Raw genomic sequence first — 24,615 nt, forward strand, 5'->3', positions numbered from 1 at the left:
CACCAATGATGGCAGGGGTGATTTTAATTAGGGGGGGAGGCCGCACTGGCCACCAATGAGTTAAATACAGGGGAGGGGGGGTCTGCCCCCTCCTGCCTGGTGGCAGCAGGGGGCAGTCATGTACACAGTTCTTAGTATATTCTAACTTGAAGCGTCCCCATCACCATGGGAACGCCTCTGTGTTAGAATATAATGTCGGATTTGAGTTTTCACAAAGTAAAAACTCAGCTCTTAAAAAGCTGTTATGCAGACGGATCTGCGATCAGTCTGTGTGAAAGTAGCCTACGGCCACGGATCACGGACGCTGATGCCAATCTTGTGTGCATCCGTCTTTTTTCACGGACCCATTGACTTGAATGGGTCCGTGAACCGTTGTCCGTCAAAAAAATAGGACAGGTCACAGAAACACGGATCACGGCCGCGGATGAACAACTGTGCATTTTCCGAGTTTTCAACGGACCCATTGAAAATTAATGGGTCGCAGAAAATTACGGAAAACGGAACAACGGCCACGGATGAACACAACGGTCGTGTGCATGAGTCCTCATATGCAGGTTCCATGGGTGCAGCAGAGAGGCCACACCTATGGAGCAGACAGAGAGGATTAACTCCAGATAGGAACACAGGGGAGTTAACCCATAAAGAATCACGAAGAACACACAGAATCGAACTGCAGCGAGGAGCGCCGAAACAGAGCAAGGACGGAAGGTCACAGCCAGAGATAGTGGCTGTGACAATCAGATAATTTTTATTAACATTTTCAAATTACAAACACATAGGAAAGAAAAATCCTTCAGCATGCATAAAATTGGGTATATACAGTACAGTTGGTCATTCAGACAGTTATCAAGACATGTTCATAAATGACAACCCATTTACAAAAATAAAGGCACATTATATACAGATATACCTCTTCATTTGTAGTAGCCAAAGAATAAAAAGAAAAAGAGACACATTATTCAATAACCACCCCCCATCTCCCATCCAGCGATGAAACGAGCACTCCACCACTAGTAAAATTGTAGTGCCTCTTGGTCCCAAATAAGACATAGTCAACACCTCGAGTACAGGCCCAACTCTCATCCCTGCCATAAGGAGCTATCCACAAATCTTCTCCACTACAAATCTCCCGCTCTGGTTTCCTTTCCCTGTTCCAGTCTGGTATATGTATGATCTAAAGTCCTTTGAGTCACTAAGCCCACTCTTCTTAACCCAGCTCAGATACTTATACTTCATGTCACATCTCGATAGTTCTAAAAGATAGCTACACTTGTCCCATATTTTGGTGAACTTGGCTAAACACTGCCTTTTAATACATATACCCTTTTCCAGATGGATAATCTCATCCACTCTGTTTCAAAATTCAGCCCTAGTTGGGGGCTGAGGTCTAAGCCAATATTTAGCAATTAATTTCCTGGCCTGAAAGAGCAGATGCTGCACCCCCAGAGGTACCTTACATTTTATAGTGTCCAATATTCCCAACACACAGTGACCTTGGGCCAGGCGGAACCTCACTTGATATGCTTCTTTAATACATGTTAACCCGCCTGTCCAGAAATTTCTTAAGCACCGTACATTCCCAGATCATGTGCATTAGGGATGCTGTTTTATCCCTCACATCTAGGGCAAGAGGCATCATTCCTACCCCGATCTTGAACAGAAAGGATAGAGTCCGATATACCCTGTGGACAAGAAAACATTTGGACATACGCTGACCCTCACACAATGATAACTGAGGAGTCTTGCTTCAATAAGTATCATTTTCAGGAGATCTCTTCTCCCTATTTCAGACATTAGTAGTTTACACCACGCATAGATTTTTTTCAGCCATGCTGTTCAGGAGTGGATCTAAGTAATTTTTTACATACTGTCTAATATTTGATGAGACCACGATTTCCAAATACTTACATTTTTTAGCAACCTGCAGCCGGGTGGACAGGAGGGAGAGACCACCAGGGGCAATTTCCAATGGGAACAGAGTGCATATATCCCAATTTATACGAAGGCCAGACCTGTCACCAAAGTCCTGTATAAGAGACTTATAGGATCAGTGATCTTTCTATATCTCCCATGTATATGAGCATGTCATCTTCGTATAATGAACAGCGTTCCTCACTAGCTCCCATGGAATCCCCACATTCTATTTGAGGATCGAAGCAGGTATGCAAGTGCTCAATTGCTATGGCAAAAAGGAACGGGGGACAATGGACAATCCTGACGTGTACCTCTTCACAGCTCAAAGACTTCCAATGTGGCGTCGTTTACTCTAGTCCTTTCTTTGGGGCCACAATATAATAGTTGATCCCAGGAGATAAACGTATTACTAAATCCCATGACTCTTAATACCTCCCATAGATATTGCTATTCCACACTATCGAAGGCTTTGGCATCATCGAGGGATAGTATGGCTCGTTTCCCTGCCGACTCCAACAGTCTCTGAATATTGAGAAATAATCGTCTAAGGTTAATCGAGGTAGATTTATCAGGCATAAAACCCGCTTGGTCACTATGTACAGTCTTGTGAAAAAATTAGGACACCCTTTGAAAGCATGTGGTTTTTTGTAACATTTTTAATAAATGGTTATTTCATCTCCGTTTCACAATACAGAGAGATTAAAGTAATCCGACTAAACAAAGAAAACTGAAGAAAAGTCTTTTCAAGATCTTCTGTAAATGTCATTCTACAAAAATGCCTATTCTAACTGAGGAAAAAGATAGGACACCCGTGCCCCTAATAGCGAGTGTTACCTCCTTTTGCTGAAAGAACTGCAGTGAGACGGTTCTTGTAGCCATCTACCAGTCTTCGACATCGGTCTGAGGAAATTTTACCCCACTCCTCAATGCAGAACTTTTTCAGCTGTGAGATGTTTGAGGGGTTTCTTGCACGTACAGCCTTTTCAAGTCCACCCCACAGCATCTCAATGGGATTCAATCTGGACTTTGACTTGGCCATTCCAGGACTCTCCATTTCTTCTTTTTCCAGCCAATCTTTGGTTGATTTACTAGTATGTTTTGGGTCATTGTCATGTTGCATGTCCAGTTCCGCTTCAGCTATAATTTTCTAACTGATGGTCTCACATGTTCTTCAAGCACCTTCTGATACACAGTAGAATTCATCGTGGATTCTATGATGGTGAGCTGACCAGGTCCTGCTGCACGCAAAGCAGCCCCAAACCATGACACTTCCACCTTCATGCTTCACAGTTGGTATGAGGTTCTTTCTTGGAATGCTGTGTTTGGTTTACGCCAAACATGTCCTCTGCTGTTGTGTCCAAATAATTCAATTTTGGACTCATCTGTCCAAAGAACATTATTCCAGAAGTCCTGGTCTTTGTCAACTTTATCGCTGGCAAATGTCAGTCTGGCCTCGATGTTTCTCTTGGAAAGCAAAGGTTTCCTCCTTGCACACCTCCCATGCAAGTTAAACTTGTACAGTCTCTTTCTGATTGTAGAGGCATGTACTTCTACATCAACAGTAGCCAGAGCCTGCTGTAGTTCTCGAGATGACACTTTAGGGTTTTGGATACCTCTTTTAGCATCTTGCGGTCTGCTCTTGGGGTGAACTTGCTGGGGCGACCAGTCCTGGGCATGTTGGCAGTTGTTTTGAAAGCCCCTCCACTTGTAGACTATCTTCCGGACAGTGGAATGGCTGATTTCAAATCTTTTGAGATCTTTTTAAATCCCTTCCCAGACTCATAGGCTGCTACAATCTTTTTTCTGAAGTCCTCTGACAGCTCTTTTGCTCTCACCATGGTGCTCACTCTCACTTCAACAGTCAGGAGCACACCAAACTAAATGTCTGAGGTTTAAATAGGGCAAGCCTCATTCAACATGCAGAGTAACGATCTACTAATTATGTGCACCTGGTGTGATATACCTGTGTGAGATCTGAGCCAATTTAAGAGGGAATACATGTGAGGGTGTCCTATCTTTTTCCTCAGTTAGAATAGGCATTTTTGTAGAATGACATTTACAGAAGATCTTGAAAAGACTTTTCTTCAGTTTTCTTTGTTTAGTTGGATTACTTTAATCTCTCTGTATTGTTGAAACGGAGATGAAATAACCATTTATTAAAAATGTTACAAAAAACCACATGCTTTCAAAGGGTGTCCTAATTTTTTCACATGACTGTATGATGGTCGAAACCACTGCTTGTAACCGATTCCCCATTGCTTTTGCCAATATATTAACATCAGATGTTAATAAAGAAATCGGCCTGTACGAGTCAGGGAGAGTCGTGTCCTTCCATTCTTTGACAACACAACTATTATTGCTTCTTTCATAGAGGCGGGTAGATCTCTTAGCTGAAAGGAGTCATTAAACACCGATAATAGTAGAGTGTTATATTTTTTTTAAAACTCCGCCAGCAAACCATCTATCCCAGGAGCTTTTTCATTCGGGAATGAGCTAAGCGCCACCTTTAATAACTTTAATGACAGCAGCATATCTAAGTAGGCCGCTTGCTTGCCGAAAGCTGTGGGGTAATGATGCCAGTAAAGTAGTCTGCAATACCCTGGAGGTCCATTGCTGATTTAGATTGATATAAAGTCTTATAGTACATGTGGAATACTGCCAGTATATCAGAGTCCGCTGTGACCAAGGATCCGTCAGATGCCTGGACAGACAGAATTTTTGATGGGCCATTTTGTGCCTGAACAATCCTAGCTAGTAGTTTGACAAAACTCTCACCGGCCTCAAAGTATTTAGTTTAAGAAAGAGGCGGTCTATTATCAGCGGTGTGAGAGTAAATTCTCTTTTAGGTTTTCTGCGTCTTCACCAGCAATTGCTCATGCTCACAGGAGGGATAGACAATATATCTCTGTTCAGTTTCCCTGACTAGATATTAGAGCTGTTTTAATTTGTCTCTCGTCTTCGTTTTATGGCGACTAATCCGTTGGATAAGTAATCCGCGGATAAATACCTTACATGTATCCCACACCACACCCACCGCTGCCGACCCAGTATTAGTAAAGAAGTCCCGGAGCTCCCCCGTGATATCCCCCCTACCGTTCATCAGCTACAGCCAGAAAGGGTTGAGTCTCCATGCCCCAACCCCGGAAGATCTCTATACCCCTAACTTAAGATTACAAGCATAGGGAATGGTCGTATAGGCCCCCTCGGAATTCTGTTATTTTCCGTTATAACCATGTTATAACGGAAAGCCAGAACGGAATCCAGAACGCAGATGTGAACCACCCTTAAAATGGTTTTGCTACCTCAATTAATATTTTATTAGAAACTGCCCATTCTCTTAAAAAAAACTTGTTTATATAGAAGTTGAGAAATTATTAATGAAATTATTGTGGCTGGTAAGAGGGTTAGGAAAAGATTAAGTTGGTTTACTAGGGCTTATGATCAATGAGGTTTGGAAGTCCTGGATATGAGGCTTTATTACTTAGAGGTTAATATTGCACTGATAATGAAATTGAAACAAGTTGATTTTTTTACAACCTTTAGTGCATAATAGCAAAGTTTTTTTGCCAAATATGTTCGCATTACTCAAATCAGAACAATTATGTAATAAGGGAGCATACAAAATCCCCATGGTAAAATCTCTAGTGGAGTCTTGGATGTTGGTTAAGCGTTCCTTAGTTATGGAAGGAATTACACAAATGACTACTCTTTGGTATAATAGGACACTGGGGCATACTACTTTTGTGGCGGAATCTAAGTATTGGATCTCAAAAGGTTTATGGTATATGTCACAATATATTAAAAATGGAAATTTATAGTTGGGCATTGGGGGGGGGGGGGGGGGGGGAGTGGTGTCCCCACAGTTAAAGAATGGGAGAACCGCACTAGGATATCGTTATCCAGGGAGGAGTTCCATTTGATTTGGATTAAGAAAAAAACATAGATTTGCCAGGTTATGGCAGAAAATGGTTAACTAAAACTAGGGGCTTGCAGGGGGAGGGGCGAGGAGAGAGGAACAATATTCTTTTTCTTTTTTATATATATATATATATATATATATATATAATATATAATATAAAAATAAAAATTTTAATTTTTGTTATTTTTTTTCTTTTCTCTTCCTTCTTTTTTAGCTACCGGCATATCATGGGTGGGGTTGGGGAATATTTATATGTTTTGTATTAATACAATAATGTAAGAATAAAATGACTATTTAATAATTATGTAAAAAAATTTGAAAAATGTAATGTAAAGATTTATAAAAAATAAAAAAAATGGAGAATTGAAATCTAGGGAAGCATTATTGGGGAATGTAAGAACTGATAGGCAGATTTTTTTTTTTTAAAGATATATGCAATATTTAAGGGAGTTAACCACCTCCCGTCCACACGTTGACTATAAATGTCTGGGAGGTGGTTCTCTATTTCTGAATGGACGTTCCAGAACGTCCATTCAGAAACTGCAGCTGCACGCGAATCGTGCAGCTGCTGATCGGGTTGCCCGCTGTCAGTGACAGCAGGGCAACCCAGAGAGAAGGCAGGGACAGTGCCCCGGTGTCCCTGCCTTCTAGATCACTGTATACACAGCGCTCACAGAGCACTGTGTATGCAGAGCAGGAAGCGCTATGCGCTTCCTGTTCCGGCCCGGCGGTCATGTGATCGCCGTGACCAGAGAGTGCAGGAGCTGTGTGAGGTCTTTCAGAGACCTCGATAAGCCCTACACTGAGGCTGTACAGTGCTGTATTGCGCTGAACAGCCTCTCTGGGGGGTGCATTTCTCCTGTAACTGGGGCTACTATGTCAGCCCAGTTACAGGAGAATCAACAAGTGAAAAAAAAAAAGTGAAGTAAATGTCCCCCAGAGGTCTTGTATGACCTTATGGGGGACGAAAAGTGTAAAATAAAAAATAAAAATATAAAGTGTTAAAAAAAAAAAAAAAGGTTTCACATGTAAAAAAAAAAATCCCCAAGTAATGAATAATTTTTTTTTTTTAAAATAGAAAAAATTAAATAAACATATTTGGTATTGCCGCGTCCATGACAGTCGGCTCTATAAATATATCACATAATCGACCCAGTCCGATAAACACCATAAAAAATTAAATAAATGACTGTCAAAAAAGCATTTTTGTTACCTTACATCACCAAGTGATCAAAAAGGCTTATGTCCCACAAAATGGTACCAATAAAAGTCACCTCATCCCGCAAAAATTTAGCCCCCTACATAAGAAAATCTCTCAAAAAATAAAATAAACTATAGCTCTCAGAACATTGACACATTAAAACATAATTTTTTTTGCTTCAAAAATGCTAAATAAGAAAATAAGAAAAAGTATACATATTAGGTATCGCCACGTCCGTAACATCTGCTCTATAAAAGTCACTTGACTGAACCCCTCAGGTGAACGCTGTAAAAATAAATAAATAAATAAAAACTGTGCTAAAACAACCAATTTTTTGGTCACCTTGCCCCATAAAGTGTTATAATGAATGATCAAAAAATCATATGTACCCAAAAATAGTACCAATAAAACTGGCACCTTATCCCCTCGTTTCCAAAATGGGGTCACTTCTTGGGAGTTTCTACTGTAAGGGTGCATCAGGGGGGCTTCAAATGGGACATGGCATCTAAAAACCATGTGGAGTTCCTTTTCTTCTGCGCTTTGCCGTGTGCCCATACAGCAATTTATGACCACATGTGGGGTGTTTCTGTAAACCGCAGAATCTGGGTAATATTGAGTTTTGTTTGGCTGTTAACCATCGATGTGTTAAAGAAAAAATAGGATTAAAATGGAAAATCTGCCAAAAAAGTGAAATTTAAAAATTTTGATCACCATTTTCCTTTAATTCTTGTGGAACGCCTAAAGGGTTAACAAAGTTTGTAAAATCTGTTTTAAGTACCTTGAGAGGTTGAGTTTCTACTACAATGGGGTTATTTATGGGGGTATCCACTATGTAGGCCCCACAAAGTGACTTCAGACCTGAACTGGTCCTTAAAAAGTGGGTTTTGGCAATTTAATAAAACATTTGAAGAATTACTTCTAAGCCTTCTAACGTCCTAAATTTTTTTTAGGAAATTTACAAAATGATGCCAACATAAAGTAGACATATGGGGAATGTTGAGTAATAAATATTTTTAGGTATCAATTTCTGTTTTGAAAGCAGAGAAATTGAAATTTAGAAAATTGCGAATTTAAAAAAAAAAAAAAAATTTGTGATTTTTTCATAAAGGTGAGATATATTGACTCAAATTTATGACTATCATGAAGTACAATGTGTCACGAGAAAACAATCTCTGAATGACTTTTATAAGTAAAGGCATTCCAAAGTTATTACCACATAAAGTGAGATATGTCAGATTTGCAAAATTAGGCCTGGTCAGGAAGGGGGCAAATGGCCCAGATGGGAAGTGGTTAAAGAGGACCTTTCATTTGGCAAAACATAAGTGTCATGATCTGTACAGCGGCGCCAAGGGATCTCACTGCACTTACTATTATCCCAGGGCGCCGCTCCGTTCTCCTGCTATGCCCTCTGGTATGTTCGGTCACTTGGTTATAGTAGGAGGAGACTTGGGGGACTTGGTTATAGTAGGAGGAGACTGCTCTTGTTCTCCTAGATAGTAATAGCTGTCATATAGCTTAGATACATATAGCTGCCATAGAGCTTAAACGTGTTGAGAGCTATGTGTCAGCTTGTGGTACTTGTGCTCGTTCTAAGGTGACACATACTCGGCCTTCAGGATCTCTACTTCCGTTGTCCATCCAGTCCCGACCTTGGACTAATTTGTCAATGGACTTTATCACAGATTTGCTGACTTCCTCAGGAAAAACAGTGATTCTGGTGGTTGTTGATCGCTTCAGCAAGATGTCACACTTTATAGCATTATCAGGTCTACCTAATGCTAAGTGTTTCTCGATAACATCGTGAAGCTACATAGTATTCCCTCTGATCTGGTGTCTCCAGATTGTTTTCAGATTCTAGAAGGCGTTCTGTACTCGCCTGGGGGTTTTTCTTCGGCCTTTCATCTTCAGTCGAACGCAGACTGACTGAAAGCACTAACCAGAATCTGGAGACTTATTTGAGATGTTTTGTCTCAAAGAATTAGGAGGAGTGGTCTTCATTTTTGTCTTTGGCCGAGTTTGCCATAAATAACCATAGGTGGGAGTCTTTTGGGGCATATGGGTTCCATCCGCAGTTTGGCACATTTTCTGGTACTGAGACTTCTGGTATACCTGAAGAGGAAAGATTTTCCTCTTTTTTTGTCATCTATTTGGCAGAAAATTCTAAATAATTTACAAAAAATGGGCAACAAGTATAACTGACGAGACTTATTTATGAGTGGTCCGGACCTGAGAGTGGGTGATTCTGTGTGGCTGTCCACAAGAAACATTAAGTTAAAGGTACCCTCTTGGAAGTTGGGTCCAAGGTTTATTGGTCCATATAAGATCTCTGCCATTATTAACCCGGTAGCCTTTAGTCTTGAACTTCCGCAAGCTTTAAAAATTCATAATGTTTTCCACAAATCCTTGCTGAAGAGATATGTCGAACCTGCTTAACCGTCCTCCTTGCCTCCCGCTCCTGTCATGGTGGACGGTAATCTTGAATTTCAGATCGCCTGGATAGTGGACTCACAAATTCTCCGTAGATCCATTCAGTTCCTCGTTGTAATGACCAGCGTCACGCACAGGGAGGGAAATGGGAAGGCCCTGTCCAAGGGAGAGGGAAAGGTGGTGACCCCTGACTCACCTTGCGGCTGGCACCTGACTGCCCTGACGTCCCTAGACGGGTTCCTCACCCGTACGCCGATCACGTGCCTAAACCCTGGCTTTCCCTAAGATGAGCCCTGTGTAGTGAACAGGGCAGTGGGATCACTAGTCCGCACCACTGACACTAAGAGGAAAACACCAAGGAGAGGACAGACAATACAGACAAACATATAATCCCAGGTGGGCGACAACAGCAGACCACCAAGGCCCAACAGGGATCCGGAGGGTAACACTCTGGAACAACAACCAGGGATCTCAGCTACTCAGCTCCAGTGGGTCAGTATAGAAGTCCAGGCAGGAAGCTCTATATCTGGCAACCAGAGAAGTGGGAGATGGGAATATAAGGAGGTTGGGATTGCTGGACAAGAACCAGCTGAGGAGGAGAAGCTACGGATCCCTGAGTGAGCCAAAAAGGGTTGCAAGGTAAACCCACAAAGCTACCATTACGAAACAGCACAGTCTTTGTACATCGAACGTGCAGCCACCCGCTGCGACTTCCTGACCCCAGGTATAACGGAGTCAGACGTGGCTCTTGACACCCTCGTGACACTCGTTCATTGGAAGAGTTAAGGTCCAGAGGAGAGAATGTGGGTTCCAGCGTTAATGCTAGTCTCTTTGTGAAAGCCTTTCACAGGGCCCATCCGGATAAGGTCGGTCTTGGGTGTCTGGAGGTCACCCGTAGAAGGGGGGGGGCACTGTCACGGTCCCTCCAGTAACAGAGGTTAGAAGATCAGAGAGACTGGCTGCACATTAGGTCATCTGACAACCTATCTGTTTTCACTTGTTGTAGTGTTGTTGGTAATAACCACAGCTCTTGTCTCAGGTGTAGCTTGTGGTCATTACTGCTCCTCTATTTAGTCTGGACTCACGCTTCCTACCATGCGGTTGATATTCTCTGCCTGGAGTTAGAAGAGCTAGTGTGTGGTCCTCATCTGAGTTCCTGCTCATCCATTTTCTATTGAACATAAGTGTACTTCTCTTGGTATTTTGTTCCCATTTACTTGTTGTTTACTAGGCCTCAGGGAGACGCTGGTTCGATCATCTGGGAAGAAACCAGTAGTCTCAGATCCTGTCACTAATCCTAGGGCTCTCAGGGTTACTATGGACTAGGTTTTCGGTGTATGAATATTCCCACCTTCAGGATCTATTCTTACTGACAGGAGTCAGGGCTAGGTTTGGGGTTTCCTTAGGTGGTCACCATTTCCCTTTCCCTAGCCTTGAGGCCTAGTTCCTGGTCATTTCTCTTCTGTTGTCATTCTGGTGTTCCTCCCTTCCCCCTACACTGTGACAATTTCTTTAGCAAGGCAGTGGTCGTCTTGGAGGTTTCTTTGGGGTTGTTATAATGTTGGTACACTGCCCTGCCGCCCAATTTCCGAAGGGAGGGGATCATGCTCTGCTTCAGTATGTCACAGTGCATGTTGACATTCAAGGTTCCCTCAATGAACTGTAGCTTCCCACAGCCGGAAGCACTCATGCAGCCACAAACCTTGGCACTCCCACCACTATGTTTGACTGTAGGAAAGACTCGCTTGTCTTTGTACTCCTCACCTGGTTGTGGCCACACACACTTGACACCTTCTGAACCAAATAAGTTTCTCTTGGTCTTATCAGACCACAGGACATGATTCCAGTAATCAATGTCCTTAGTCTGCTTGTCTTAAGCAAAATTTTTGCGGGCTTTCTTGTGCATCATCCTTAGAAGAAGTTTCCTTCTGGGACGACAGCCATGCAGACCAATTTGATGCAGTGTCGCGTATGGTCTGATCACTGACAGGCTGACCCCCACCCCTTTAACCTCTGCATCAATGCTGGCAGAACTCTTAAGTCTATTTTGAAAAGACAACCTCTGGATATGAAGCTGAGCATGTGCTCTCAACTTCTTTGGTCGACCATGACAAGGCCTGTTCTAAGTGGAACCTGTCTTCTTATACCGCTGTATGGTCTTGGCCACTGTGCTGCAACTCAGTTTCAGGCTGTTAGCAGTCTTCTTACAGCCTAGGCCATCTTTATGTAGAGCAACAATTCTTTTTTCAAATCCTCAGAGAGTTCTTTGCCATGAGGTGCCATGTTGAACTTCCAGTGAGCAGTGTGAGAGAGTGATGACACCAAATTTGACACACCTGAGACCTTGTAACATTAATGAGTGACTTGACACCTGGGAGGAAAAATGGCTAATTGGGCACAATTTGGCCATTTTCACTTTTGTTGCCAGCAGTTTAGACATTAATGGTTGTGTGTTATTTTGAAGGCAGACTTTTGTCCCATGAAAAGATATAAAATATTTACAAAAATGTGAGTGGTGTACTAACTTTTGCAAGATACTGTATGTATATATACATACACACACTATTTATAAAAAGTTAGGGATATCTGGTTTGTGGGTGAAATTTTAGGATGAATTTAAAATGCACTGCAACCTTTGCAGATTAACTTAATGTGACCTTCTCTAAACTTTTGAATGCACATGTCCAACTGTTCATTGTTTCAGTACTTTTTGCACAACTTGCTGTGCTCTAACAAGGAGCTTAATGGCAAAATTCACAGCAGGTTTTTGATCCATGAATCGCCCAATAAATGTCATGGTTTCAACAGTCCTCCTCACCATGCTGTTCACATTTTGACATCTGGAGTCCAAGATGGCACCTAACAATTGATCAACAGTACCTCGCTATTGCAAGGCTTCAAGCAGGATGTTCTCAGATGTAAGGAGCCACGGAGCTTAGAGTGTCAGAGTGTCATCAGCAGGTTGCAACAGAGATACAAAGTGACTGGAAGAGTCACATAAAGGGATAGAAGTGGACTTCCTTTGGCAACATCCCACACTGATGACTGTTTCTTTGTGAACAGTTCCCTGCGGAACCGGATGATGAATTCCACACAACTCCAGGAACATGTAAGGGAGGTGAGGGGCACCTAAGTGTCACTTCAGACATTTCAAAACCATCTCACGTCAAGGAGAGCGCTATGCATCAGCCACTATTGTCACCAATGGTGGTGGTGGTTTTACATTGTGGGCAGGTGTGTCTAGTCATACCTGCCCACACTGCAGGTGTGCCGTACACTTTGTGTCTAGCCCATACTACTTGAATAACAGCATTAATCCAGTCGTTGTGATTCTGCATGAACAACACAGGCCTACAGTCATTTCATCTTAATATAGAACAATGCATCTTTTAGAACCAAAGTATGTACAGAAAATGGGGAGAAGTAATTGTGTAAGTAATCCTTGTTTCTGGAAGTAAAAATGTTCAGTGTATTTAGCAGCAATCCCTGAGATTAAAAATTTAACACCCCTGGTAGAGCCATCCCCCAAACCCTACAAACTATTGATATCGCCAGGGACTAGGGGAGGCAGGAGCAAGGAAAATATAATACATGATGGTGGCCATTAATTTGAATCTCCCATCTGTGTAATTGCCAAAACTGGCATCGCTTGTATAGAGCGGCTATGGGATCAGCTGAGTCGCCGTGTAGAGACATTTTTTATGGGGGTATAACCCACCACTGTTGTTGGCTTTTGTTTCAATAAATTGTTTGAGATGAGAAAATAATGCTTCTTCTTAAATGCCATACTTTCATGATATCATATCATTGTAGCTTGGACTGAAAGCCAAATATCCCTAACTGTTTGTGAGTAGTGTGTGTATGTATGTATATTGTATAATATACAGTTGCAAGAAAAAGTATGTGAACCCTTTGGAATTATATGTATTTCTGCACAAATTGGTCATAAAATGTGATCTGATCTTCATCTAAGTCACAACAATAGACAATCACAATCTGCTTAAACTAATAACACACAAAGAATTAAATTTTACCATGTTTTTATTGAACACACCATGTAAACATTCATAGTGCAGGTGGAAAAAGTATGTGAACCCCTAGACTAATGACATCTCCAAGAGCTAATTGGAGTGAGGTGTCAGCCAACTGGAGTCCAATCAATGAGATGAGATTGGAGGTGTTGGTTACAGCTGCCCTGCCCTAAAAAGAACACACATCAGTTCTGGGTTTGCTTTTCACAAGAAGCATTGCGTGATGTGAATGATGCCTCACACAAAAGAGCTTTCAGAAGACCTACGATTTAAGAATTGTTTACTTGCATAAAGCTGGAAAGGGTTATAAAAGTATCTCCAAAAGCCTTGCTGTTCATCAGTCCACGGTAAGACAAATTGTCTATAAATAGAGAAAGTTCAGCACTGCTACTCTCCCTAGGAGTGGCTGTCCTGTAAAGATGACTGCAAGAGCACAGCGCAGACTGCTCAATGAAGTGAAGAAGAATCCTAGAGTGTCAGCTAAAGACTTACAAAAGTCTCTTGCATATGCTAACATCCCTGTTAGCGAATCTACGATACATAAAACACTAAACAAGAATGGATTTAATGGGAGGATACCACAGAGGAAGCCACTGCTGTCCAAAAAAAAAAACATTGCTGCACGTTTACAGTTTGCACAAGAGCACATGGATGTTCCACAGCAGTACTGGCAAAATATTCTCTGGACAGATGAAACCAAAGTTGAGTTGTTTGGAAGAAAAACACAACACTATGTGTGGAGAAAAAGAGGCACAGCACACCAACATCAAAACCTCATCCCAACTGTGAAGTATGGTGGTGGGTGCATCATGGTTTGGGGCTGCTTTACTGCGTCAGGGCCTGGACGGATTGCCATCAACGGAAAAATAAATTCCCAGGTTTATCAAGACATTTTGCAGGAGAACTTAAGGCCATCTGTCCACCAGATGAAGCTCAACAGAAGATGGGTGTTGCAACAGGACAACGACCCAAAGCATAGAAGTAAATCAACAACAGAATGGCTTAAACAGAAGAAAATACGCCTTCTGGAGTGGCCCAGTCAGAGTCCTGACCTCAACTTGATTGAGATGCTGTGGCATGACCTCAAGAAAGCGATTCACACCAGACATCCCAACAATATTGCTGAACTGAAACAGTTCTGTAAAGAGGAATGGTCAAGAATTACTCCTGACCGTTGTGCACGTCTTATCTGCAACTACAGGAAATGTTTGGTTAAAGTTATTGCTGTCAAAGGAGGTTCAACCAGTTATTAAATCCAAGTGTTCACATACTTTTTCCACCTGCACTGTGAATGTTTACATGGTGTGTTCAATAAAAACATGGTAACATTTAATTCTTTGTGTGTTATTAGTTTAAGCAGACTGTGATTGTCTATTGTTGTGACTTACATGAAGATCAGATCACATTTTATGACCAATTTGTGCAGAAATCCATATCATTCAAAAATGGTTCACATACTTTTTCTTGCAACTGTGTGTATATATATATATATATATATATATACACACATATATTTATTTATTTTTTTATTCATATTATTTCTAGCCAAAAAATAAATAAATTTAACATTCTTAAATTCTAGGAGAAGCATTGCCTCCTATAAAAGCTAATGCTGGAGAGGAATCTGTTGTGAATCTGGACAAATTACGGTTTGCCAATGGAAGCACAAGAACTTCAGAGCTGAGAATCAACATGCAGAAGGTATTATAGTACATTACTGTTTAAAACATTCATCCTTCTAGTAGTGCACTGTTTTCATAATCAAAGCAATGATTTCTTGCATGTATATTTTCCCAAAATGGTTTTGCTATGTTTCCATATAATCAAAGTATGTACAGATAATGGGGAGACGTAATTGTGTAAGTAATCCTTGTAAAAATGTTCAGTGTATTTAGCAGCAATCCCTGAGGTATAAAACTTAAATTTCAAATTGTAGTCACCCCTGGTAGACCCATCCCCCCCCCCCCCCCCCCAAACCCTACAAACGGCTGATATCGCCAGGGACTAGGGGAGGCATGAGCAAGGAAAATATAATACATGATGGTGGCCATTCATATGAATCTCCTGTCTGTGTAATTGCCAAAACAGGCATCGCTTGTATAGAGCAGCTATACATTTGACAGCAATTGTGTTCACAAGCAAGTCCTTTATTTTTCTATATTAACACAGTAACACAATTAGTATGATATAAAAGTTTAAAATATTGGCATTTAACATTTAGCTCCTCCCAAATTATGTTGATGTTGCTCAGTGTAATTTGTAGTGAGTTTCAATTTTTTTCTGCCTGGCCTGTGTATGTATATATTTGTATTATATAGAGTCCTAGGTTCAAAAGGACAACATCAGCCTGGAGTTTGCATGTTCTCCCTGTGTTTGCTTGGATTTCCTCCAAGTACTCTAGTTTCCTAATGCCTTCCAAAGACTGCGACCTGTTCTGTATGCACAGTAGGGTTGCCAACTGGCCAGTATTTCACCCGCCAAGCCGGTAATTTGGCGCCCCAGACAGTGCTGGTAATTGTTTTTATACCAGTAGTAATAATTGGCGGTATTTTACTAAAAGGACTGTTACTAATGAGCTCTTCCATTGTGGAATGCTCATTAGTACAGCCTTTAACTCCCGCCCCCTCCCCCACTTGTGTTAAGAAAGAAAAAAAAACTTGCCTCATCCATTTGATTTTGCTGCTGTGAACACTCACTGCTTACTGGATGTTCAGAACAAGACCTGCGAGATGTCATCACGCTGGAGTGCAGGTCCTGCACTGAGCATCCAGTCAGCAGCAAATGTTCACAGCGACCCGATCAAATGAGGGGCATTACCCATTCTGGGGGGCACTAATGGGGGCATTATCAATCCTGGGGGGCACTATTAATTCTGGGGGGCGTTAATGGAGCAATATTAATTCTGGGGGACACTAATGGAGGCATTACTATTACTGGGGGCACTAATAAAGGCATTATACATTCTGGGGGCACTATAAATTCTGGGGGGAGCTAATGGAGGCATTACCATTACTGGGGGCATTATCCATTCTGGGGGAGCACTAATGGGGGCATTATCAATCCTGGGGGGCGCTAATGGGGGCATTATCCATTCTGGAGGGCACTAATGGGGGCATTATTAATTCGGGGGGTTGCTAATGGGGGCATTATTAATTCTGGGGGCGCTGATTGGGGTTTATTAATTCTGGGGGGCGCTAATTGAGGCATTACTATTACTGGAGGTGTGATCCATTCTGGGGGCACTAATGGAGGCATTATTAATTCTGGGGGGCACTAATGGCATTATCAATCCTGGGGGGGGCGCTAATGGGGGCATTATTAATCCTGGGGGGGCACTAATGGGGGCATTATCAATCCTAGGGGGGCGCTAATGGGGGCATTATGAATCCTGGGGGGCACTAATGGGGGCATTATCCGTTCTTGGGGGCATTAATGGAGGCCTTACTATTAATGAGGCATTATCTATTCTGGGGGGCACTAATGGAGGCATTATCAATCCTGGGGGGCACTAATGGGGGCATTATCCATTCTGGGGGGCACTAATAGTATTATCGATTCTGGGGGACATTATCAATCCTGGGTGGCACTAATGGGGGCATTATAAATCCTGGGGGGGTGCTAATGGGAGCATTATCCATTCTGGGGGGTGCTTATGGGGGCATTATTAATTCTGGGGGGTGCTAATGGAGGCATTACTATTACTGGGGGCACTAATGGTGGAATTAATGCTGGGGGATGCTAATGGGGGCATTATCGATTCTGGGGGTCACAAATGGAGGCATTAATGTTACTGGGGGGCACTATTAATGCTGGGAGTCACATTACGACATAGAGACTTAACACCCTTTGGCCCATAGTTACATCCGGTGTCTGGGGAGGTTTTAGACCGCGTCTCAGCTCTCTAGGATGTATGATTCCTGAGATATTCCCAAGAAATGTATTCGCCAATAGATGCTCGCAGGTCCTTCAGTGTTGAAATACACAGGTACAGTAGGTTTCCATAACAACTCAGCCATTTTTCTTCACTGTAAAGATAACAAAAAATGGAGTCAAACAAAAGTGAGGATTGGGATGGTAGGGGTGGAGAGAGAGGGGGGAGAGGATTTGAGGCGACAGAGGTACACCTGGATGAGGTAGCGTTATACCTAGTTGAGCAAGAAACGTGAGGCAGCTCCCCAAACCGTAGGAGTTCAGTACAGGGCAGTGTACTGTATAGTAAGTGAACAGGTATGAAAAATATATACGGTAAGTGGTGCTGTTCCGGGAGTGGACCCGGAGGCAGCAAGGGGGCGCCAAGGAGCGGAAATATTAGCAAAGTGTGAAACTAGATGCTTTTGGTGAGGTTAAAAATGGGCATGGTTAGATCATGTCTTCAGTGATATTATTAAAATCTGTAGTTATAAACATACATGTGCATCATTCGTATTACCACTGGTGGCTGTGTGAGATAGAGTGGGACTTACTCTACCGGGGAGGGAAGTAGAGGATAAGCTCAATACGCAAATACTTGCACCTCCCCCGCTGGGGTCGCTTGTAGATAAGTGGCTTCTCTAGTCCCCAAAGGCTCCTGTATTAGTGGAAGTCTTTATTTTCAATAAATAGCTCAACATGTTTCGGGATATAGGTCCCTTTCTCAAGAGCATACATAAAGTGTGATATGGCAGACTTTTATATAGGGTGACTACATGCACATGGTTTGGGGTGATGTGGTCAGGGGGGGCTGACCCTAACATTTCCTGTTTTGCAAAAAGAGTGAATTGTCTTAAAGGGATTCTGTCACCTCGTTTTCGGTTATAGAGCTGCGGACATCCACGGCTAGATCGCCGCTAGCATGTCCGCAATATACCAGTCCTATAGGGCTGTGTGCTTTTATTTTGTTTAAAAAATGATTTTAGATATATGTAAATGAGCTTTGTAAGGAGCCCAAGGGGCTGTACGAACCTTCCTGGTGCCCAGCCACGCCCCCCTGTGAAGGAGCCCAGCACCGCCTATGTCCTCCGACTCTCCTCCTTTCGTCACAGATAGATTGCCGTAATCTCGCGATGCGCGAGCTCATGCATGCGCAATGACTGTATAGTGTTCCTTCCCTGTGCTGGCATCCGCCTCATGGAAGGACCTGTGCATGCGCGAGCTCGCGCATCGCGACATTACAGCAATGTATCTGTGACGAAAGGAGGAGATTCGGAGGACATAGGCGGTGCTGGGCTCCTTCACAGGGGGGCGTGGCTGGGCCCCGGGAAGGTCCGTACAGCCCCTTAGGCTCGTTACAAAGCTCATTTACATATCTCTAAAATCATTTTTTAAACAAAATAAAAGCACACAGCCCTATAGGACCGATATATTGCCGACATGCTGGCGGAGATCTAGCGGTGCATTTCCGCAGCTGTATAACCGAAAACGAGGTGACAGAATCCCTTTAAATAATGCATTCCACTTCAGATGTAATGGAGGACAAGTACAGTCAGGTTTTACAAAGATTAAAGAAAGAAAGAAAATGTATTGAATTGTCTGTTTTTTCAGCCGATATAAATCATGACCGGAAGTGGGGGTGGAGTTATCTTGCGTTCCAGCTTGGAACGCATGTTGAGTAGAAGGAATATGGAATATTAAATTGAATGTTCTTACTGTCTCCTCAAAAAAGATTCATATGGAATTTCGGTGGTGGTGTTTTTGGTGGCTTGGGTGTTTCTTCCAGCGGTGTGTGGGCCGAGCGGCCGCACCGGACCGGAAGTGTATTGTGGCTGCTGTGTCCTGTCTCATTGTAGGATGGTGCGTTCCACCTTGGAGCGCAAGAAGGAAATGCACTCCACCGTGAGGCGCAAACGGTCTGTGTCACATGGTGGGTCATGACAAAGGGGGCGTGTCTGAGACAGATAAGTGCTAGATGTGGGGATTGGGTATGTAGGTTGATGTTTGGTGTACTTAACATGTGGTACACAGTATTATTCGGCATGTAGTGATCAGTACATATATAAACAAATGGATATAGATAAATATAGACAAATATAAAACAATTATAAACAGTATATTGTGATAAAAGAATGAAAACAATTATAGACAATAACAGTATATTTTGATAAAAGGATGGAAGGGTTTCCATATAAAAAGATATAAATATGTGAACTCATAAAAATCACACTGGTAGTAGTTGTTTCTCCCTAGATTTATGTCTACACTCGTGTGGGTCCTATTGTGTGACTCTTCTGAGAAATTAATTTAGGTAAAAACACAGATTAATGGGATAAAAGCATAAATTAATATAATTTAATAGAGAGAATTCATAAGAACTATTAAAACTTTGGGTTCATTAATGAGGTCTATAATTTTCCATTGTGTATCATAAAACCTATATCCCGAAACGTGTTAAGCTATTTATTGAAAATAAAGACTTCCACTAATCCAGGAGCCTTTGGTGCCAAATTTTGGGGACTAGAGAAGCCACTTTTATCATCTACAAGCGACCTCGGCGGGGGAGGTGCAAGTATTGGTGTATTGAGCTTATCATTTACTTCCCTCCCCGGTAAAGTAAGTCCCACTCTATCTCACACTGCCACTAGTGGCAATACGAATGATGCACATGTATGTTTATAACTGCAGATTTTTATAATATCACTGAGGACATGATCTAACCATGCCCATTTTTAACCTCACCAAACATATCTAGTTTCACACATATTTCTGCTTCTTGGCGCCCCCTTGCTGCCTCCGTGTCCACTCCCGAAACAGCACCACTTACCGTATATATTTTACATACCTGTTCATTTTTATTCATTGTTAGAGGTCACTGTTAAGGGGGCAGGCTGCTGTGGAGGTCACTGTTAAGAGGGCAGAATGCTGTGGAGGGTTACTGTAAAGGGTGTTGGCCACTGTGGAGGTCAGTTTTAAGGGGGCGGCCCACTGTGCAGGTCACAGTTAAGGGGGCGGAGCGATTTAGAGATTACTTTTAAGGGAGCGGGGCATTGTATTGTGACTGTTAAGAAGCGGGCCACTGTGGAGATCAGTGTAAAGGGGGCATAGCACTATGGAGGTCACTGTTAAGTTGGTGGGCCTCTGTGGAAGTCATAGTTGAGGGGATGGGCTGCTGTGGAGGTCACTGTTATGGAGAACGCTGTGGATATCTTTTAACCTCACACACAAACATTACATGAAATATACCCTTGTGAAGCCAGGTCATCCTGCTAATAAAAAAAAAATAAACCTTCATTGTACGGTACCACTTGGAACTGAACGAGAGTTCGGTATCAAGTTTTTTATAGTAATAATTCAGGAAATTAATACACAAGAGACTTCGCGAAGTAATAACTTCGGCTCATCGGAGCCAATATATTCGAATACTGTACGGAGCTCCCACTCCTTACAGATTAGGCTACTTACACACTTGCGGTAGCTTTTTCCAGCAGGCTGTTCCGGTGGGGAAACAGCCTGCCGGATCCGTGCTACCGCAAGTCCACCGTGCCGCCGAAAATCCGTCCGGCCCCATTCACTATACGCTGCGTTTTTTGTCCGGTTGCCTCTCAGCTGTTTGCCGTGCTGTGGCAGGACCTCCAGCCCGCCCCCATAATAGTGAATGGGGCTGGAGCGGACTTCCGGCAGCACGGTGTACTTGAGGTAGCACGGATCAGGCAGGCTGTTCCCCCGCCGGAACAGCCTGTCGGAAAAGGTTCCTGTAAGTGTGAAAGTAGTTTTACAATGAAGTTTTATGCAAATATACTTCGGATGAAGCATCCGAAGTTGATTCGCTCAGCTCTAATCATCACAAAAGTCAGTATCTTATAAAATTTTAATATTGTGAAACAGTTCAATATTGTAGACCCATGGTCTTACACTCTAATCAGATAATTAATACAAAACACCTGCAAAGGTCATGGGCAAGACTGCTGACGTGATGTCTAGTCGTTGACAGTCAAGACGGTCATTGTCACCCTCCACAAGGAGGATAAGCCACAAAAGGTCATTGCCGAAGAAGCTGGCTGTTCAGAGTGCTGTATCCAAGCATATTAATGGAAAGTTGAATGGAAGGAAAAAGTGTGCATCTTTTTCTAGCAGAAGCAACAGGGATAACCGCAGCCTTGAACATATTGTCCAGAAAAGGCCATTCAAGAACTTAGGGAAGATTCACAAGGAGTGGACACACAGATGTATCCAGTATATGGGCCGCAACTGTCGCATTTCTTGTATCAAACCACTCATGACCCAGAGACTATGTCGAAAGCGTTTTACCTGCGCTAAGGAGAAAAATTACTGGAGTGTTGCTTAGGCTACTTTCACACGAGCGTTGTTTAAATCCGGCGTTCAATTCCGACACCAGAACTGCTTTTGATCACAATGAAAAAATGCATTGGAAAAAACGGATCCGCCATTTATGGACTTTAACTTTTTTTTCACATTTTTCGGGTTTAACATGCAAAAGCCAGATCCGGTTTGACTGAACACACGGCGCCGGATCCGGCGTTAATGCAAGTCAATGGGAAAAAGACCGGATCCGGCGTTCAAAGTGTTCAGGATTTTTGGCCGGAGGTAAAAATACAACATGCTACGGTTTTCTGAAAAGCCTGATCAGTCAAAAAGACTGAACTGAAAACATCCTGATGCATCCTGAACGGATTACTCTCCATTCAGAATGCATGGGGATAAAACAGATCAGTTCTATTCCGGATTTGAGCCCCTAGGACGGAACTCAGCGCCGGAAAAGAAAAACGCTAGTGTGAAAGTACCCCTAGGGCTCTTTCACACGTGCGTTCTTTTCTTCCGGCATAGAGTTCCGTCGTCGGGGCTCTATGCCGGAAGAATCCTGATCAGTTTTATCCTAATGCATTCTGAATGGAGAGAAATCCGTTCAGGATGCATCAGGATGTCTTCAGTTCCGGACCGGAACGTTTTTTGGCCGGAGAAAATACTGCAGCATGCTGCGCTTTTTGCTCCGGCCAAAAATCCTGAACACTTGCCGCAAGGCCGGATCCGGAATTAATGCCCATTGAAAGTCATTAATCCGGATCCGGCCTTAAGCTAAACGTCGTTTCGGCGCATTGCCGGATCTGACGTTTAGCTTTTTCTGAATGGTTACCATGGCTGCCAAGAAAGTGTAGTTGGGAGCGGGGGAGCAGTATACTTACCGTCCGTGCGGCTCCCCGGGCGCTCCAGAGTGATGTCAGGGCGCCCCACTCGCATGGATGACGTGATCGCATGGATCATGTGATCCATGCGCATGGGGCGCTCTGACGTCATTCTGGAGCGCCCCGGGAGCCGCACGGACTGTAAGTATACTGCTCCCCGCTCCCCACTACTACTATGGCAGCCAAGACTTTAATAGCGTCCTGGCTGCCATAGTAACACTGAACGCATTTTGAAGAGGGATCCGTCTTCAAATGCTTTCAGTTCACTTGCGTTTTTCCGGATCCGGCGTGTAATTCCAGCAAATGGAGTACACGCCGGATCGAGACAACGCAAGTGTGAAAGAGCATTTAGTCATCCAAAGTACTGTTTTCAGATGAAAGTAAATTTTGCATTTGGTAAAGGAAGATTAAGCTCACCTGTGTGCTTTTGTGGATGCACCAAATCTCTGCAGAACCACATCAATTCCAATGTACAAAAAGAGAACCTTCCATAAAGATAGCGTATAGATGTGACCGAGCTAAAAATTTACTCTAGTAACACATGACAGTGTTTTGTGTCTGCTTGTGACAAAAGCCATTGAAATATATTGAAAGTTAGTTAACCTTTTTGTGCCAATTTTTTACTTTATAAGGTGACTGTTTTTTATTGGTGCTAATTTGGGGTATATATGGTCTTTGATAGCTTGATATTATGCTTTTTGTGAGGCATGGTAAAGACATAATGGCTGTTGTGGCACTGTTTTTATTTTTTGTTTTCTCTTGACAGGATAGATTGTGATGTTTTTATAGAGCAGGTTGACACAGAAGCAACAATGCCAAATATGTGTTTTTATTTTTGTTTGTTTCAGTTTTACAGTATTTTGGTTAGTATCTTAATTTTCTAAAAGCTTTCTTTTATTTTTTTTACCGATCATCTTGTGTAAGGGTTCTTTTTTTGCAGGAAGAGCTGACGTTTATAATGGTACTATTTTTGGTACTTATGATTTTTTGAACATTCAATATTATACTTTTTTGAGGCAAAGTGACCAGAAAATGGCTATTTTGTCAAAGATTTTATTTATTTTTTAACAGCTTTCACCTGAGGGAGTACATCATTTTATATTTTTATAGAGCTGGTCATTATGGATGTAGCAATACTTAATACAGTCCTGATCAAAAGTTTAAGACCACTTGAAAAATGGCAAAAAATCATACACTGCTCAAAAAAATAAAGGGAACACAAAAATAACACATCCTAGATCTGAATTAATTAAATATTCTTCTGAAATACTTTGTTCTTTACATAGTTGAATGTGCTGACAACAAAATCACACACAAAAAAAAATGGAAATCAAATTTTTCAACCCATGGAGGTCTGGATTTGGAGTCACACTCAAAATTAAAGTGGAAAAACACACTACAGGCTGATCCAACTTTGATGTAATGTCCTTAAAACAAGTCAAAATGAGGCTCAGTAGTGTGTGTGGCCTCCACGTGCCTGTATGACCTCCCTACAACGCCTGTGCATGCTCCTGATGAGGTGGCGGACGGTCTCCTGAGGGATCTCCTGCCAGACCTGGACTAAAGCATCTGCCAACTCCTGGACAGTCTGTGGTTGGTGGATAGAGCGAGACATGATGTCCCAGATGTGCTCAATTGGATTTAGGTCTGGGGAACGGGCGGGCCAGTCCATAGCATCAATGATTTTGTCTTGCAGGAACCCAGGGCCTACCGCACCAGCATATGGTCTAACAAGGGGTCTGAGGATCTCATCTCGGTACCTAATGGCAGTCAGGCTACCTCTGGCGAGCACATGGAGGGCTGTGCGGCACTCCAAAGGAATGCCACCCCACACCATTTGCTGACCCAATGCCAAACCGGTCATGCTGGAGGATGTTGCAGGCAGCAGAACGTTCTCCATGGCGTCTCCAGACTCTGTCACGTCTGTCACATGTGCTCAGTGTGAACCTGCTTTCATCTGTGAAGAGCACAGGGCGCCAGTGGCGAATTTGCCAATCTTGGTGTTCTCTG

General features: G+C 42.7%; 1 protein-coding gene across 2 annotated transcripts in view; it reads left to right on the forward strand.

Annotated features, from left to right (window-relative positions):
* The window catches only part of SDHA (succinate dehydrogenase complex flavoprotein subunit A), a 615,692-nt gene that overhangs the window by 384,334 nt on the left and 206,743 nt on the right, over positions 1 to 24,615 (forward strand). For both annotated transcript variants that reach the window (XM_040431943.1, XM_040431944.1), the window contains one exon: positions 15,075 to 15,193. In XM_040431943.1, the coding sequence (XP_040287877.1) occupies positions 15,075 to 15,193 (119 nt within the window). The remainder of the gene's footprint in view (positions 1 to 15,074; positions 15,194 to 24,615) is intronic.

The sequence above is a fragment of the Bufo bufo genome, chromosome 5 (genome assembly GCF_905171765.1).
Source record: "Bufo bufo chromosome 5, aBufBuf1.1, whole genome shotgun sequence".
In the NCBI taxonomy this organism is placed as follows: domain Eukaryota; kingdom Metazoa; phylum Chordata; class Amphibia; order Anura; family Bufonidae; genus Bufo; species Bufo bufo.